Source organism: Seriola lalandi, unplaced genomic scaffold, assembly GCF_002814215.2.
Source record: "Seriola lalandi dorsalis isolate HSWRI2012SDOR001 ecotype SW California unplaced genomic scaffold, Sedor1 jcf7180002054939, whole genome shotgun sequence".
In the NCBI taxonomy this organism is placed as follows: domain Eukaryota; kingdom Metazoa; phylum Chordata; class Actinopteri; order Carangiformes; family Carangidae; genus Seriola; species Seriola lalandi.
In genome coordinates, this window is record NW_019525659.1 from 1,801,361 (window position 1) to 1,820,566 (window position 19,206).

Sequence of the window (19,206 nt, forward strand, 5' to 3'; positions counted from 1 at the left end):
GTTTTTATCCTTTCAATTTGGCAGTAATGTAGTTATACATGTTGGTAATCCATTAATAATCTCTTGTAGGTTTCAGTTTTTCTAATGAGCCATCAAGTCTGCAGTTATACATGTTGTCTGCAGTAGTGGTCCTTTAGAGGGTCCTCCTGATCACTAAAAAGACAAGTGACAGCTTGACAAGGCATAGTAGTTCTGATGAATGAGTTATAAGTTATAGAAAATAATGTATTAATCATTAATAATTAAGACATTAGGTAGGTAAGATTTATACATCTTATTATACTTATTAGAAAGTGTTACTTTATTATATATTATGTATTTTTCAAGCGATCAACTTTACTCAACTAATGCAATTCAAGACTTGTAAAAAATAATAAGCCTATTAAAATCCATTTTTGTTTATATATATATATATATATATATTATATATATATTAATGATGATTATTATTATTATCCAGCAGTGTTTTAAGAGATGCATTTTCTTTTTTTTTTCCTTTTTTAGATCTCTATTTTCTGTGAAACACTTTGTAACATTGTTAAGAAAAGTGCTATATAAATAAAGTTTGTATTATTATTGTTATTATCACCTTCGCCATGCCCGGCTCAACGATGGTTTTTTTTTTGGTCTTGAATCAAAGCTCTCTTCTCTTCTTCTTCTTTACAGAGTAGTGGTTTGATGTTTTGCATTTTTGTCCCACGTGCTTGAACGCAGCACCTTTTGCTTTGTGGAATGACGTGTCAACAAAGTGCCGGAAGCTACCAGCTTGTCCAAAATGGCTTACCAGACTCTACAGCAGGAGTATCTACAAATTCCTGTTGTTACCAGGGCATATACAACCGCATGTGTCCTCACAACTGCTGCAGTGGTAAGACTAATTCATGTTTTCCTTGTGCCGGCAGAGCCACAGCTTAGAGCTGCTTAGCATCGCTAACGTAACGTCGTTACATTCCTGCTAGCTCGATGGTTTAGCTGTAGCAGCTATGGGAAGGATACGTGTCTGAACCTGGTTTTCCAAGACGTTAACTCTGTTTTTCAAGTCTCTAAAGGCTGAAAGCTGAACTGCCTGTGGTCGGAGTCTCGGTTTGATTCTGACCAGTGAACCAACAGTGTAAGCGCCGCTAACTTTTGCTGTTAATGCTGCAGCTAACTGTGTGCTGTTCTCTCCAGAGGGAACCCACAGTAACTTCAACTCTCAACACCAGACATGTATATGTTTTTACACCTCGTAAGATATGAGGTGCAATCCAGATGATGTCATTATCTGTATTTAAAATAAGTCTGCCGTCTTTGCTTTGTATTTTAATGTCGTGCGTATCAATGTTTTTTTTTTATGTACTGTAATGATGTAGCACTTTGAACTGCATTGTGTGTATGACAGCTGCGTTACATAGTTTGAAACTAATTTAATTTCATTATAAGAAATGTATATATATATATTATCTGTTATTACATACATATTATCTTTAGACCTGGCTGTCAATATAGTAAAAACTCTGTCGGTTGATGTACTCAGACCGTTCACTTTAGCCAAAGTACAAATACAACAGTGTAAAGATACTCCATTACAAGTGAAAGTCCTGCATTCAAAAGATTTCTTAAGTAAAGGATCGGAATTGTTATTAGCAAAATGTAGGCCAAGTATTAGAAGTACAGATCTCTTTCAGGTTGAGGTATTATTATTCACAGTATTATGACTGAATTCTTATTATGGTCCCATTAAAATATGTTTCAGATGGTGAAGGTGGAGCATGTTTTAACTACTTTATATACTGAGTGGTAACTTTATCAAATACAATGCAACATATGTAAGCCAGTTGTATATATGCTGGTGTAACAGTATTTCCAGCTGTCAAATAAATGTAGTGTAGTTAAAAAAGTACAACATTTGCCTGTGAAGTGCAATGGAGCAGAAGTAAAATGTATCATGAAGTGCAAATACTCAAGTTAAAAGGCTGAAAATGTTTCAGGTACATTGTTTAGTTAACTGTACTTGTGAATTTCCCCCCATGGATCAACTACTAAACTACTGTGACAGAGGGACTGTAGTGAGAGAGATGTGGGTAACTCCCCAGTTCATAGTAATGTTGTACACGTGTGTCACGCTGGTTTGTCCGTCTCCTCCCTGGTCTCTGACCTGCCACCACACTTCTGTATCTTGCAGGGAGAATATACTTTGACATTAGAGAGACAGCAGAAGAATGACTTGACATTTTACAGAAACATGCTGAATTGTTAATTAGTTACATAAAGTTAAGGGTGTGTGTCACTAATAAGAGCAAATATTCTAACAACCTACATGTATATTGAGAAACCTGACTCTACAATTATTAACAAAGTCAAATATCCCTAATCTTTCAATGCACCATATCCGCTGGTAATTTGATGACAGTTTTATTTTATTTATTAATCATAAATTAGGGTGATGCAAGAGCAGAAACTTTTATCACTTCACTGTACTGCAGCTTCTGAGGCCAAGAAAAGACATAATCAGACTAGTAAAGCATCACAATAACCCACACAATATCTAGTCTCTTTAACATATCAGTATTTATAGTGTTTCTAGTCTATAGTGTTTTGATGCTAAAGGCACACAAATCTGTGAAGAGCAAATGGACAGGAGCTAGCTAACAATGCTAACACTGGCTCTTCACTTTAAAGCTGACCTAGCCACTTAGCCAGCTAGGTTTGTTGTTGCTGAAAGGTGAGGGAGCAGAGATATCACTGTCTTGATCAGTGATGTTAAATAAAACCTGACTTGAAATAAAAGTGTGACTGGGGAAAATGGCTTTTTTAAATTGAGTTTTGAAATAAAAATGTGTCTAACTATCCACTTGTATGATTACTTATCATATAATGTATTCTTTCCTAATTTAATAATGAATATTGTGGAGTTGATTTAGCTGAGAATTAGTTCAAACTTGTTTGGTCAGTGGGAAATAATTGGGAAGCTGTTAATAGCACAAAACATGTGACAGGCATCAGTGAAAAGACTTTTGTTTTGCACTTGTTCTCTCAGTCTGCTCCAACTAAGATGTGTCAGAACAATGTGTTTCTGATGTACAAATATAACACTGCACTCGAGCCTAGTAAGTCATTTGAAACATAACTGCCTAAATCACATGAGAATTGTTCATTCATGATGTTTTCACTTTCGTTTCTACCACACCACAGATCCTTCTCTACACTGAATAATGCTGCTGGCAGTGATTCAGAGGCTCATTCTCTTTTCTGATTAATTATGTAATACAAAAAAAAAAAAAACTCTTTGGAACTAGTTTCTTTTGAATTGCAATTAATCACTGTGGCACACAAAAAGTCCAAGTATTTAGCTGTTTTCTGTTGGTAGGTTTTTGTGAATTTATTTGAATATTCAATTAATGTTAAAGTTAGATGTAATTACAGAATACTCTGCTCTGGTGCTCCTTATAACTTCTGATCTCCTTATCACAGATCTCAGGTTTTTTCTGCACCATCAGCGGGATCAGCTGATTGTTGTCTGTAGACAACACAGCAGGAACTACTATGATGTTAATGAGCCAGAATGTAAACAAATAGGATAAAACCACAGGGGTGTACTTAAATTCAATATTCAGACTAAATAAAGATGGCTGATGTTACACATAATCCCAAACTGAAGCCTGTGCTGCTTTACAGAATACAAATGAAAACTGAGGAAATGAAATTAGAGTGAACTTCCTCAGATACAGATGTTTTCATTATTATTATGCATTACACTACTGTTATATACCCAGTTCATGTAGACTAGAATAAACCAGTTATTTGTATATGAAACTGAATATGCTAACTAGGCTGTGTGTGGATCTTATATTCTGTTATGTAAAACCTCATATTCTGTTTGTGGGGAAAAAGAAAGACTTTCAGTGTATTTGCAGGCATCAGAATAAAACACAACAAATGTAGACACATGGATGAACTCTCCACATATAGAAGTGTCCTCCATGAAGACACTGTCTTATCTCAACTAATCACTACAAGGACGGGATGGGGAGGGTCACCTCTGAAATGTATGTTAATGTTTGTCAAAGCAGGATTATCATTTATAATTATATTTATCATATTTAATGTTATCTTTGTTTTGTCTTCTCTCACAGCAACTAGAGATCATCACACCATTTCAGCTATATTTCAATCCGGATTTGATTCTAAGGAATTACCAGGTGAGTTCATACTGTTTATTCTCATCCTCAGGATGTGGATAACATTTCATACACTGACTAGCACTATTAACCTCAGCTACCTGACTTAGTCAACCACAAATTAGAGTCACGTAGAAAATTTAATCCAAATGAGAAGAGACTTCTTAGTTTTTTCTTTCTTTCTTTTCTTTTCTTTTTTTCTTTTTTCTTTTTTACTTTCAGGCAACAAATGTGATTTCTGATACAAACTGATCTGATACTTATCATTCACATCATAAGTGCTGCAGTTACACTATTGGTCGGCCGGCTTTGTGTTGGAGTTTCCTCATTGGCTGTTGCTCTTTCAGAATGAATTGATATCAGCAGTTTCTATGACATCATCAGGGGTGCGTTTACAGGCAGTTGTTTATAGCGGTTCCTCAACAGTTGTCAGCCATGTCTTGTATCTACACACCGGGCTTTGACCAGGTTTTGTCTTGTTGAATCCAGGATCTGGCGCCTGTGTTTATGTTCATATATTCTCCTGTGTGTGTGTGTGTTGTGTTCAGCTGAGTCTTCTCTCTCTCACTCATTTTCTAGGTATGGCGACTAATAACCAACTTCCTGTTTTTCGGTCCAGTTGGCTTCAATTTCCTGTTCAATATGATTTTTCTGTATCCTTCTCAGTTCCAAGTCTCACTTCATTCAGTGTGTGAAGTGAGTTTGCATACTTTCTGTTTCACAGGGGAAGGACATGTGCGGTTCCAGAGAACCTGGATAATGAAACTTCACACCACACTGGTGTCTGAATACACAAACAGACATACAATACATATTGTAAGATGCCCAACCAATCAAACACAAACAGGTATAATGTGGTAGTCCCTGTGTATTTGGGTGAAGATGATGTGTGTGTTGTGTGTAGATTTCCTTAACCCTTTGCTTTCAGGTACAGATACTGTCGTATGCTAGAGGAGGGATCCTTCAGGGGACGCACGGCTGACTTCGTCTTCATGTTCCTCTTTGGTGGGCTTCTGATGACTGTATCCTTCCCATCAACAAGTCATTAAAATACAGATAACGAGGTCTTTAATGAACAATCAAATGAACAGTAAATCACTGGGCTACAGCTAATGATACCTTAAACTTTTGTGTGTTTTGTGTGTGTTGCCGTTATTATGGGTCAGTAAAAATCTTTCTTACTGCACCTTTTGAAATCCTTCTTCATTACAGGCTACCAAGGTGGCAGCTGCTTAAACAAACACTGCACCTGAGCTGCAAATATTTATTTTCTTATCTAGAACTATTATTTTTTCTTGACCAATGACCAGTGATGCTGAGATCAGATCAGATCAGATCAAAATGGAATGTTTTTCATGTAAGAAGTGGCATGTTATACACCACTTACATATACAGTTGTAGGCAGCATTACCACAGTGGCACATATCAGTGAGAATCATCATAAGCCAGTGGGGAGAGGTTTGTCAGTGGAATATCTGTTTGCTCATATAATCAGGCCCTTTTACCTTTTTCTCACTTTAATGTGTTTAAATTTAATATTATGATAAAATTACCATTTTGTCCATCGATCTACAGCCAGTTACCCATAATACCACAGTGGAAACGTCTTCAGAAATGTTTGCAAATTTATCAAAAGTCGATCAAAAGTATTGAGACTCTTTGGTGTGGCTCCAAACTGTCAGCTGCCTGATTGATCTAATGTTCCTTGAGATGGGTCTAGAAGTTGAGTCCACCTTAGGCAAATTGAAGTGATTAGAACTGACATAGTTTAGAAAGACACACCTACCTGTTCATATAAGGTCCCACAATTCACACTGCAAAAACCAGATAGACTGGATAGACCAGGGCAGACTGATGGGCAGACCAGAGGTCAGAATACTCTCTGAAGGGACTGTATGTACATAGAACAAGAGAACTATCACTCAGTTTTAAGGTCAGAGCTGTTGTTAACAGTGTCACGTGCAGTCTAAGTAAGTGGCCTAAAACACATCAGCATCTTTACTGTTGTCAGTTGAGTTCATGTCTTTAACAAGGTCTCAGATATTTGGCACTTTTGTGAGTCTGGTGTTCCTGGGCCAGGCCTTCACCATCATGCTGGTTTACGTGTGGAGTCGACGAAACCCAAACGTTCGCATGAATTTCTTCGGCCTGTTGAATTTCCAGGCACCCTTCCTGCCCTGGGTGCTGATGGGATTCTCACTTCTGCTGGGAAACTCCATCATCGTGGATCTTTTAGGTATCCGTCGCTGTCATCTGCTGATAGCCGAGGAGCTGATGTGATGGGTGGTGTACAACATGAATGGTGCTTGTATTTAAATGATTGTTTTACCTTTCTTAAGGCATCGCTGTTGGTCACGTGTACTTCTTCCTGGAGGATGTTTTCCCCAACCAGCCAGGTGGTGGAAGGTGGCTCAAGACCCCATCTATCATGTGAGTCTCTGCACCCACTGGATTCAGGTCTTTAGCTTTGTCACGTGGAGCATTATCCTGCTGGAAGTTGCCATTAGAGGATGGTAAACTGTGGCCATGAAGGCAGGGCAAATTCATTCGTTTAGCACATTATCATACACAGAGGTCATTCAATAAGAAAACAGTATAAAAACAGATTGTAAGATAGATAATATCTCATTAAAGTGTAAGATTAAAAGATTAGATGAAGGCAGAGGAGAACAGAGCAGTTTTTATCTTCTTTTTAAAGCCAGTTATGGTTCGGGCAGATTGGACCTCCAGTGGGCAGCATTTCACCCTGTTTTAACCCTGGGCTCCACTTACTGACCGGCTCCTGCAGATTTCAGAGATCTATTTGGCTCATATACATGGAACATTTCTGAAAACATATTTTAGGCCCAGACCATTTAGTGACTTATAGACAATAACTAAAACTTTGAATTGAACTCTGCAACTGACTGGAAGCCAGTGCAAAGATCTGAGAACTGGAGTAACATGCTCTCTGTTCTTAGTTTTAGTCAAAACCCAGCAGCAGCACCTGAATAAGCTGCAGCTGGCTAATGGTCTGATTTGGTAAACCAGTGAGAAGAGTGTTGTGATAATCAACTCTGGAGGAAGGTCTCTGACCTTAACTGTTTTTGAGAGAATGCAGATTTAGTTATAGCTTTGATGTGGTCACTGAAACTGAGATCCCCATCCATGATTACACCCAGATCTTTAACATGGGTTGAAGTCTTTAGTGCTGTAAACTCAGCAGTACGTTGCAACCTTCCTTCTCTGTTCCCAAATAGAGCCATGTCAGTCTTTTTCATTTTTCAATGAATTGGAGGACGTTTTGTTGCATAAGGAGATGAACATGGTCAACAACAATACTCAGATACACTGGCATTCAAACCATGATGATTGGTATTAAGGCGCTTGCGGAGCTTTTGCCCCCCCCCCCCCCCCGTCAGTAAGAGTATTTATGCAAACTTTGTCAGTAATATAGCCTACAATGGTTAGTCATCACATCAGATATGAACAGTTCAGCTGTATATATCTTTAGAAACCACTCATCCTCCTCTTCTGTGTGTCTCCAACAGAAAGATGCTGTTCGACACTCCAGAGGAAGATGCCAACTACAACCCCTTACCTGAGGAGCGCCCAGGAGGGTTCGCCTGGGGAGAGGGACAGCGCCTTGGAGGTTAAATCTGCCCCCAGGTCGTCCCTGATTGTCAGGTCACTTCCAAGGACATTCCCTCAGAGAGATGAAGGGAGCGAACATGGTCTTTGTTTTTGACGTGTTTGTTTAGTTCTGGGTGAAGAATGCCAAACAACCACAACTGGTTTGGAGAGAACCATTTGTTGTCTTTGTATATGGGCTTAAGTCATCCTCAGAAACTCTTCTTGATGCCAGATCGCTGCTCTAAGACTATTTGAGAGAACACAAGCTTCGGACGGAACTTTGGACAGTGAGCCTTTTGGCCTGGGTGATGTTTTTCTCCATCTCTGAAAAAACATATTGGTATACACAACAACGGTCCTGTGAGAGAGGGGAAAATGACGGCAGTAAAATATTATCAAATGAGTTTGTTCAGATGGCAAGTGCATTTTTTCTCATTTCACTTTTTTAAAGAATAAATGTGTGTGGCAAATGATGCTTTGGTTTCATCTCTGTTGACTGTAGTAGTGCTGCATGAAACCAAAGGCTTCACACAAATGATATCATCTTGTAATATCACTCTCTCTATAAAGCAACTCATTTTATACAAATATCAAGATTTGTCCTGTGCCCTCAGCTTCAGAGTCCAGCTTCTCTTCCACCTTCAGCAGGTGATGTTGCAGAGCTGTGCTGCTTTTTTCTTTCACTGGTACAAACAGGCTTATTATTGCTTGCCTATTTCTTTTTGTATGTGACAATACTTTTGGCTTATTTAATAGATTTTGCACAAAATATTTAATTAATTTAAATATATACTTACTGGCCCAGCAGCATGTTTAGCTTATGTTTGCTTTTGTGAAGGGATAAGAATTAATGTGTTGTGGTGACATGTCATATTAAGAGTAGGACTAAAAAATTTTGTTGAATTATACTTGCACTTTATAAAAAAAAAACAAAAACCTTCATGACTATTGCTGTGCAGGCTGAGGTGAGTAATGGACTGTTATGAAATCAGTCTTTGTATTACAGCTGATTATTGATTGATTGACGATTATTCCTTTTAATTTTACATTTCTCAATAATCTTAAGAAAACTGCTAAACAAATAGAATTCACTAACAGATACAAATTAGAGACCATCTTCCACCAGCAACATAGTACTTGTTACTCATTGGTCCACATCAACTACACCTGTGAAGTTTTGTGACTGTATCTTGCACAGTTGTGACGCGATCACTCTGACAAAATCTGTCCAGAGACAGACAGAACACATGCCAAAATACTCAAACCACCGCAGTAGGTGTCTCCAGGACCATTCTTTTTGCCACAATGTCGATAACGTAATGTATTCCCCAGTCCCTTACCCTAACCCCAAAACTAAGTCCTAACACTCAAAAAGCAGTCTGGACCTGTGGGGATTTTAAGTTTGGTCCCCACAGTGATGACGAGTCCCCATAGCTTAGGGTACATTCAACCCAGACAACGACTCACAAGGTGAAAACAATACCTGCCATGCTGTGGTGGCTGTATGAAGGGATGTTGACAGGCCAAATTATAATCAACATAATCTTCTGTATTTCAGTATCATGTTTACATTGATAGATCATTTTCACATGTTTCGTTCAGATCTAACCACGTTATGTATTTATTGTAATACAGCTCATTAGATTTAATAGAACATTTGATGGAAATCTGATTGAGGACTGAATTTAATCTCACTTAAGGTCACTAGGGGGCGGTGTTGTACTTTTTAAATTGTTCCTCTTCCTTGAAACAAACGAAGAGTAAGGTCAATGAAGCGTTCGCGGTTTTCAGAAAAAGGAAAAGAATCAGATACTCGATGTGTTCACTGGTTTTTTGCAGTTTACAGTAAATTTTCATTTGCTGTTATGTCGTTTTTCGCTTGTTGCTCATTGACTTATTATTTAAATGAAAATTTTAAATGATTAAATGCAGTGAGCTGAAGTGAACGCTGTGCTGAGGGAGAACGCTGATTTCCCATTTTTACCGTGAGCCCTGAACTCATCCAAAGAAGACGCTACTCACTAGTTAGCTGGTTAACGACTGCGTGAAGATGCAACTGGCTCTAAGTAAAACGTTTGGTCAGAAGCCAGTGAAATTTCAGTTAGAACAAGATGGGGACTTTTACATGGTTGGCTCGGAGGTATGTGCTTGTCTGTTCATTGACTTTCAGTGCGTAGCTTCCTAATGTTAGCCTCAGTTATCCATTATTCTGGCTAGCTAATGCTAGCATGCTAACGAATCCCATTGATGGATTCATAAACCATAAACAAAGAAATACCTGAAAATAAAGAATGTTATTAAACACAGTGAAGTCAGGACAACAGCCGGTAAATCAAACATGATCTAACGTTATTCTGCCTCAAACTAATTAAATAAGAGATAACAGAGCAGCTCTGGCTTTTTTCAGTAACTTCTTGTATGAAATAACGAGAAGAAGAAACATGTGAAACCTCAGTCTGTGTTGAACCTGTCACTCACACCGTTTTCTTCTCAACAAAATAATTAAATTAAGCCAAAACCACTTATCATGTGGTTTTTCAGAGAATTAAAACGAGTCTGCAGTTGCACAGCACGCTAACAGACCAGGAAAGCTCTAGAGAAAACTCTGAGTCTGACTTTAACTAGTTAAACTTACTAACTTAGTCCAGGAAGCTAACCTGCTCTCTGACAGCTGACTTTATCTTTGTCTGTGTGAAGCTTTGTACACATGAGACTCTGATCTATGAGGAATCATTTGTCATGTTGGGATTGGCTGCACTGATGATAAATTCCTATCGTTTATTGATGTTATTGGAGATGATGTGAATATTTCTGTGCAGCTGAAAAGACAAAGGTTTTAAAACCAGGTCATGGTTCTTGTGGTCTTTAAGTAACGTGAACTATTTTTAAGAGACGGTCTGATACAGTATTTTATTAATTTCACTTTTTCAAAAACTCTTCACAAACTCATTGTAGCAGCTCTCGGTGCATCAAACTATGAATCACTTTCATTGCTTTGCCACATTCAATGACCAGATCTTTCAAAATACAAAAATACATTTTCTCACTCAAGCGCAACCACCACCAGAATTCTGTATTTACACATTTTGCACATTTATACATATGATTATATTTATATTGTAAACCTAAAGAGAATGAGGAACAAAGTGGAGCAAGCTCCTGTGGTGTGATGAGACCATCAAATTAAACAGTACAGTTGATGTACACCAAACACAACACCAAGGCAAGTTTATTTCTTCTTTTGGTTCTGGTTCTGGAACACTCAGTGAACCTGTCCCAGATCACGTGAGGGGTCTGGGTGCTTCGTGTCGTACAAGTAGATCAGCAGGTGGAGAACGGCGTAGTTCTGTGGTGATGCTGCTCTGTAGCTGCTCTGGAGGTCTCGTGATGGGAGAGGGTCAGATCACTGAAGAGAAACCTGCTGTAGTGAAGTCTACAAGAGAACTTCAGCTCAGGAGGAGATTCATTTTCAGCAACACAACAGTCTCAGTGACAATGACAGAATCGAGGCTGTAACTGCTGCTTCATACTTTTCTTTTTCTTTTCTTCAATGTATTTACATTATAGGAATTTGTATAGATTGGTTTTTCTTTTTGAAAGTATTTTTCTGCTGATCAGTGTCAAAACTGTCCTAGAAGACAGTATAAAGTAAAACTGGTAGCACCTCTAAAACTGAACAGTTAATTTAATCGATTTGTGTGTAAATCTAAAAGCACATTTTCAACTTTTCAGGTTTTTAGTTTGTGATTTATTCTCGATGAATCACACTGATGATGATTATTCAGACTTTGTCTTCAGCAGGTTTGAATCTAGAGGCCAAATATTAATTTTGGACCTTGTGCTCTTCAGGTTGGAAACTATCTGCGAATGTTCAGAGGCTCTCTGTATAAAAGATACCCGTCTCTATGGAGGAGGCTCGCTTCAGTGGAGGAGAGGAAGAAAATTGTAGCATCATCACACGGTGAGTGACTGGTTCTTTCATGTGGTCAGTTCGGACTGCTCCTGGTCTGGGTTATTAATAATGTTGTAAACAATTCTGACCTCTCTGCAGCCACCAGTGTCACTCTGCTGAAGGCATCAGAGTGTGAAGAGATCTTTGAGGGTAACGATGAGAAATACAAGGCGGTGTCCATCAGCACGGAGCCCCCAGCGTACCTCAGGTAAGCTCTTCTCAGTGACAGTCATTATTAGTCTTATTGGTGTAGCAGAGCGTCTGCAGACACACACCTGCACACACCTGCACACATAAAAACATAATGTTCGTACAACAGTTGTGTAAAGAAACATTCCCGTCAGTACCGCAGCAAGTCCACCACCATAAATATCCCACTGACTCCTTCATAAAGCACCAAAGACTCCTCACAGTTACAAGCCTATGTAGTATGTAGTCAGCAGTAGAATGGAGGGGGTCCTGATCCTCATTCAATTTGTATTTAATTTCCTACAATTGCAAATGCACAGTATCTCTAATCCATGAAGCAGTTGGAGAAATTAATTAAGTACATTTTACAACCACTTGAAAATACTGATGGATGGATGTGACGAGGTTAGACCAACACCTATGTGAAGGGTCAAGAGGGGTCTGTGGCCCAAAGCCAGGCTCACACAAATCTAGAGCGAGAAGGAAATCAGATTTGAACGTAGCAGTTGATGAAGAGCTCTGGTCAGATTCATGCCCACACAGTCTGTCAGCCACTATTAATGCCAGGTACACACTAGTTCATTATAACCTTCTTCATCAGCTAAATCTCACCCCACAGAAAATTACACAGATCCAAACATGAACTGTCAGAAATGTGCTTCAGATGTGCAAGAGAGGTCGGCTCTCTCCTGCACTGTACCTGGCTCCGTACTAAGGTGAGGACTTCTGTGACACCTTGACCAAGATCACTGGAGCTACCTTCTCATTAGATCCTGAACTTTGCTCACTGGCGAATTTCACAAATGTCAGCACATCCTCCACTACTCCCAAATTAAATTTATGAAGGTTGCTCCGTGTGTGGCCGGGAAATACACAGTAGTGACATGGAAATCTGGTTCCCCTCTGCTCATTGATAGGTGGTTGAACAGTTACAATGAACAGTTGTATTCCTCTTGAAAAGATCACATATAGTTTAAGAAAAGGATGCAACAACGTTCTGAAAATCTGGCAGCTTTATCTGGAGTATATAGGAACATCTCTGACGTCACCATAATGAGCTGTGGTTCACCAAAGAGCTCTTTTAGGGAGATGCATTTGTTAGGCTAATGTCTCTTATGTGTCACTCTATGCACTGAGGTGGGTGTTGGAAAGGAAACTGTGTGTGTCTTAGTGTTCTGTGTGTTCTCTGTAAAATTGTTAAAATAAATGTGAAAAATGAAATATTCCAACAAAGAGGCTTCTGTACCAGGAGACACACAGGGGGGGGGGGCCAGAAGGCTAAAAGACCAGTTTCCCATTGACCTCTGTCTAGTGTCATCACTTGTATCAGACTGTGGCTCCCACACATAGACCCTCCCATTAGGCATTATTCAGCTCCTCACCTGCCCCAGGTCATTTCTGTCAGATAAGATTGTTTTTTTTCACATTTTGTATTTTAGTTTTTCTGGCCCAGAAAGGTAAGTGATTGTCGTAGCGTGAGATTATATGGTGTGTAAGCTGATGATGGTCATCCGACTGAAACTCTGACTTTTATTCTCATTTTTTCACTGAGTCATTTTTTTATGCGTCCGCACCGGCAACAGCCAGAGGCATCTTGTTTTCATGTAGTCTATCCATCCTCCAAATCTGGAGCAAACATTCACTTGGACTCAAGGATGAACTGATTAGATTTTGGTGGTCAAAGATCAGACTCAGTGTGACCTCACAAAACAGTTTTTAGCCAGACTTTAGCCGGAATGTGACCTGGAACTAGTCTGAGTGCAGGAGGCAGACGACCACCAGGAGGTGATTCTAGTTACACATGAATTAAACTGAACCTATTTTACCTTCTGTCAGTGTGTGAACAGTTTTTTCATGAGTAGGACCAAAGTACAAAATGTTGTTCTCTGCTTTGTTCCTCTGTTGATCCGTCTGTCCAGCAGCTTTATGGAAGTGTAATACTGAACTGCTTCCACACGCCTCTGACAGAAGATACAACTTACAACATTGTGTTTTTTTTTTTTTGGCTTTCTCTATAAAGGGAGCAGAAAGCAAAGAGGAGCAGTCAGTGGGTCCCCACGCTGCCCAACAGCTCCCACCACCTTGATGCTGTGCCTTGCTCCACCACCATCAACCGCAACAGGATGGGCCGTGACAAGAAGAGGACCTTCCCCCTGTGGTGAGACAGTCTGGTTATTAAGTATTCAGTACGACAGTGTTGCTCGGGCTCTGTGTCCTGTCAGTCTGCCTCAATAAAGGTTTATATATCTTTGTTTGTCCTTTTCAGTGTAAAATGTATTTCCAGTATTTTGTCACCTGGTTTCTAACAATAATCCGACACTGTTTCAGCTTCGATGACCACGACCCTGCAGTGATCCATGAGAACGCAGCCCAGGTGGAGGCTCTGGTTCCCATTCGTCTGGACATGGAGATTGACGGACAGAAGCTGAGAGACGCCTTCACGTGGAACATGAACGGTACACACACATCAGAGAGCTTCACGCCAGCTGTGTCTAGTCATTATTATTATTATTTTCTAACCTTGTCTCACACCCTCCGCCACCCCCCAGAGAAACTGATGACCCCGGAGATGTTTGCAGAGATTCTGTGTGATGACCTGGACCTGAATCCTCTGGCCTTTGTCCCCGCCATCGCCTCAGCCATCCGTCAGCAGATTGAGTCTTACCCCACTGACAGCATTCTGGAGGAGCAGGCCGACCAGAGAGTCATCATCAAGGTGGGTGCTGAGCCCAAATAACAACAGCTGCTCGAGGGAGTCATGCGATATCACAAGAATATACAGCGAAGTTTAAATGCCTCCAAATACCACATTGTCTTTACTCTGCGATGGTTTGAACTAGTGGCATGCTAGAGAATCAGCTCTTTCCAACAAGCCCTTTTGTCCATGTGAGTCATTTACTTCTGTTGATAAAATAATGTGTAAAGTTAGAAAAGATTTAGATAGTCTCACAGTTTGCCTGATGTATTACTGAATCCAGCTGCATGTATATCGATCGATGATCATCCACTTTGCCTGTGATGTCTGAAATCACATTTCTGAATTGGACACTCCTTAAGCCGGACTGTGGTACAGTGAATTCTGGGTAAATTTAATTAAATGAAATTTTTTCAAAATAAGAAAAGTCACAAGGACGTTTTACTTGAAGAGTGAAACAATAAAAACAAAAACCTGATTTGGAAAAAGATGTCTGTCGTCTCTAAAAACTCTTTCCCTTCTCTGTTTTCCTGTTTTTTGTTGCTGGTTGCTACTGGTCAGCACAGGCGTCATTAATTGTTACCATGGTAACATTGGTCTTATGGTCATGATGACATCCTCAGGAAGTGGAAGCTACATTGAATATAAAGATGTGTGCATCTTGTATGTGTTCAGAGAAGAAGACCCCCCCCCCCCCCCCCCCCCCCATTCAGAAAGTGACTGTAATGTCTATCAAACACTGGAGTGTGCATGAGGTGTGTGTGTCTGTGTGCTCCTCAGCTGAACATCCACGTGGGGAACATCTCTCTGGTGGACCAGTTTGAGTGGGACATGTCAGAGAGGGAGAACTCCCCCGAGTCGTTCGCCTTGAAGCTGTGCTCGGAGCTGGGTCTGGGCGGAGAGTTTGTCACCACCATTGCCTACAGTATCCGTGGTCAGCTCAGCTGGCACCAGAGGACGTACGCCTTCAGGTGACTCACAGGACACACACAGCACACTTTGATTCAGACACTGGACATAGAATATGTTACAAGCTGATGATGATCAGCTCTGGACTAATCCGTCACTGTCACGCCTGAAATCTTCCCACAGTGAGAACCCACTCCCCACGGTAGAGATTGCTATCCGCAATACAGGAGATGCAGACCAGTGGTGCCCCCTGCTCGAGACCCTCACAGATGCTGAAATGGAGAAGAAGATTCGAGACCAGGACAGAAACACAAGGTGAGACAGTCGCATACAGTCTGTAAATGTCCTGTACATCTACTCACAGATACAGGAAGTGTGGCTAAACCCATATCTACGGTGGCCCCCAGAGCTCAACACACTGCAACTTAAGAAAGCACATGCAACAAAAATACTCACAACACAACCAAAGTGTTTCCAGAAGACACGGGGGGGAGGGGTGCTGCATATCATTCTCTCTCTCTCTCTCTCGCCTCTCCTCCTGGCTTCCAGCTCATCTCCTTCCAGCTCCCTCTCCCAGCCTTTGAGCTGTTTCCTCCTCTCTCGGCCTCTTGCTCCCATCCTGGTCAGCAGATCCCACACAGTCTCTGCGGCAACCCACCTCTACTGTTTTCCCTTTGTCCCCGCCAACATCGACCAGCTGTTGGTATTTGCTGGTTCTTCAGTCAGTTCCACCAAAATGATAAGGACAGTTTGAAGCCTGATCTTAAATGTAGAGAGGGAGTGTTCCTCCTGAACCCAGACTGAGAGCTGGTTCCACAGGAGAGGAGCCTGATAGCTGAAGGTTCTGCCTCCTGTTCTACTCTTAGAAACTCTAGGAACCACAAGTAGACCTGCGTTAGAGAGCGGAGCGTTCTGTTAGAATGATAGGGAACTGTGAGCTCTTTCAGATACGATTATTAATGTCTTTGTAGGTGAGCTGGTATAGCTAACACAGGAGAGATGGGATATCTTCTCTAGTTCCTGTCAGTACTGAAGCTGCAGTACTTTCACTGAGTTATTGATAATAATCTTGATAATAAAGAATTACAGTATTCCAGCCTGGAGGCAACACATGCATGGACTAGTTTTTCAGCGTCGCTTTGAGACAGGATGTTTCTGATTTTCACAATAATGTGCAGGTGTAAGAAGGCTGTCCGAGAGACATGTTTTATTTGTAGCACCATGGGAATAAAATGGAGGCTCTGCTCTTTATTCACCTGTTGCCATGGTGAATTGTAGTATTGGAGACTAACTGATCAGCTGGAACCAAAACTATGATCAGAACCCTCTTGGGATGAGTCCGACTCAGAGTCTGGATCAGGTTCATTGAGCAGGAGATCTGTGTTTCTGAGTTTTCACTAAATAAACTTTCTATAACACCCCAAGACAAAGTCATTTATGTTTGTTTATTTAGTCCAAGTCATTCCTCTGTGTGATATTAGTTCTGTCTAATCATGTGAATAAAATGTGTTTTGTTCTATATTCCCCAGGCGTATGAGGAGACTGGCCAACACTGCTCCGTCCTGGTAGAAGAGACATGAAGCTGCACTAGTCGACGTGTCCTCTGGAGTCTCTTGTTATTCTTAATCAAGTAAATACACAGAGAGTTACACACACAAACACACACACACACACACACGCACAGGTCATCATGAAGCATCTGGATGTTCCTGTGAGCATGAACACAGACGTGATCAGTCTCCATGAGCGTCTCACTGACTGAACACTGAACACACACATCCAGGCATTCCTCATCTTCATCATCTTCATCATCATCACCATGTTTCACTCTGCCTGTAGGACGTCAGTCGACTCACATCTGACCTTATATCGCTGGTGTTATAATGTCTATTACTGTTATACACACACACACCAGGTAACCTTCACACTACACAACAAAACAAGAACAATGACTGAGCTCAGTGATTCTATATGAATGACTGTGTGATGTGACACTGATCTGGACAGTGTCTGTGAACCATCACCATGACAACACTGACAACTGAAGTTTGAATTCTTCAGACTGACAGAGGTCTGTCATCTCCTCTGTTCATCACGGTCACATGACTGAATGATGTGTGACTGAGCTTGTTTAGATCCTGATCTAATGAACATGTAGTGCTGCACCACTGGGTTTATTAATCAATTAGTCGATCGACAGAAAAATGATTGAAGTAGTGAAAAGGTGTTGTACTTTTTCTGGTCCCAGCTTCTCAGATGAGACGACTCACTGTAAACCCAGTCTCTGTGGGTTTGTCAGACAGAACAAGACGTCACCATGAGCTCTGAGAAGGTGTGACGTACGGCGGCCCAGAGAGCTCTACACACTGCAACTTAAGAAAACACATGAAATCAGACAAAACACAAACAACTTCAGAAAACATCTTCATCAATTTGAAACACATACTCACAACACAAGAGAAGTGTTTCCAGGGGACTAAAAGAAAGTTTTAATGTCTTCTGGAAACACTTCTGTTGTCTGTGCTACTTGCAGCGTGTTTCTGTATTTGGTTGTGTCGGTTGTATTTGCAGGGGTTTTCTTAAATTGCGGTGCGTTGAGCCTTTAGGGCCACCGTAGTGACATGGCGTATTTTTTCGCTCCTTTGATATTTTATCAACACAATTAATGAAAAAAAAAAAAGACGGATGAATCGATAATGACAATACTTGTTAGTTGCAGGCCTCGTGTCCTGATGGCACAGATTCCACGTGGGTGGGTGTGAACATTTCTGACTGGTGATTGACAGCGGGAGGACCAAACAAAAACCAAAAACTCTCACACTGTCAGAATCATGTGAAAGAAACTGTGACCACATGAAACGGTGAAGAGAATAAAACAAGGAGACGAGATGTGTTTAAAAACCTTTATTTAGTCGGACGTGTTGGTTAAAATGTTGGCTCCTTCCGGTCTCACCAGGTCTGTGTCAGGGTAGAAAAGGCTTTAAATACATCTCCTGTCTCAGCTCTGCTTCACTCACATCAGTTTTCATCTCCAGCACCATCAGACTTCCACATCTACCCTCCAACGTACTGGGGCTTTAATAAATGTTGTGAGCCACATCAGCTGTTGGGCTGCGTCCTCGTCCTGTGGCTGATGTTAGTGTTTGTGCCTGAGTGTAAAGACCAGTGTGCATGTGTAAATTCAAACAACACAGTGTCCAGACGGGTCTTCAGACCGTGATCCAGATCAGATCAGAGCCGGTTTGATTTCAGCATGTAGACTGTGTTCTGGTCTCTGAGTGATTCAGATCAGCTGTGTGCACCAGTGTTCATCTGCATGCTAAAACATAGGTAGTTCATACTGTCCCCTGTGCATGAGGGACTAACTGTTCGCACTGTTACCTCTGTTTGCACTGTGCCTCACGTTGCATCAGTGTCAGACTGGAGCCTCTGTTTTACTGAGTGCTATTGGTTAAGGAGAGGGAGGGGGAGGGGATGGGGGCGGGGGGGTTCGACAAGCTGATAAGAACCAACAGTGTCTTTTAAGATGATGATTTTCAACTTGAACATACTCTGAAAACGATGTTAACGTATGTACTGTCGCTTCTTGTTCTCTTCTTTTGTAAAATTGCTTTACCTTTATAGTGGACTTGTTTTTTATATGAAAATAACAATAAAGAAATATTAAAAAAAACATGTTTTGTGAACAT

The 19,206-nt window shown here is 40.7% G+C and overlaps 3 protein-coding genes across 3 annotated transcripts in view; 2 read left to right on the top strand and 1 right to left on the bottom strand.

The window, feature by feature from the left end:
• Window positions 1-598, bottom strand: part of rictorb (RPTOR independent companion of MTOR, complex 2b) — a 39,567-nt gene extending 38,969 nt beyond the window's left edge. The window contains exon 1 of the mRNA XM_087171679.1: window positions 590-598. Within this exon, the coding sequence (XP_087027805.1) occupies window positions 590-598 (9 nt within the window). The remainder of the gene's footprint in view (window positions 1-589) is intronic.
• A 145-nt stretch (window positions 599-743) lies between these two features.
• derl2 (derlin 2) lies at window positions 744-8,245 on the top strand. Its single transcript, XM_023397866.2, has 7 exons — window positions 744-868; window positions 4,116-4,181; window positions 4,740-4,813; window positions 5,089-5,182; window positions 6,201-6,396; window positions 6,500-6,590; window positions 7,691-8,245. The coding sequence occupies exons 1-7, from the start codon at window positions 776-778 to the stop codon at window positions 7,794-7,796; spliced, it is 720 nt and encodes a 239-aa protein (XP_023253634.1). The 5' UTR covers window positions 744-775; the 3' UTR covers window positions 7,797-8,245.
• Window positions 8,246-9,664: 1,419 nt separating this feature from the next.
• LOC111648103 (SWI/SNF-related matrix-associated actin-dependent regulator of chromatin subfamily B member 1-like) lies at window positions 9,665-18,179 on the top strand. Its single transcript, XM_023397865.2, has 9 exons — window positions 9,665-9,912; window positions 11,622-11,733; window positions 11,824-11,932; window positions 13,934-14,071; window positions 14,242-14,369; window positions 14,463-14,629; window positions 15,389-15,579; window positions 15,701-15,832; window positions 17,047-18,179. Exons 1-9 carry the CDS (start codon window positions 9,823-9,825, stop codon window positions 17,084-17,086), a joined length of 1,107 nt encoding a protein of 368 aa, XP_023253633.1. The 5' UTR covers window positions 9,665-9,822; the 3' UTR covers window positions 17,087-18,179.
• Window positions 18,180-19,206: the final 1,027 nt, after the last annotated feature.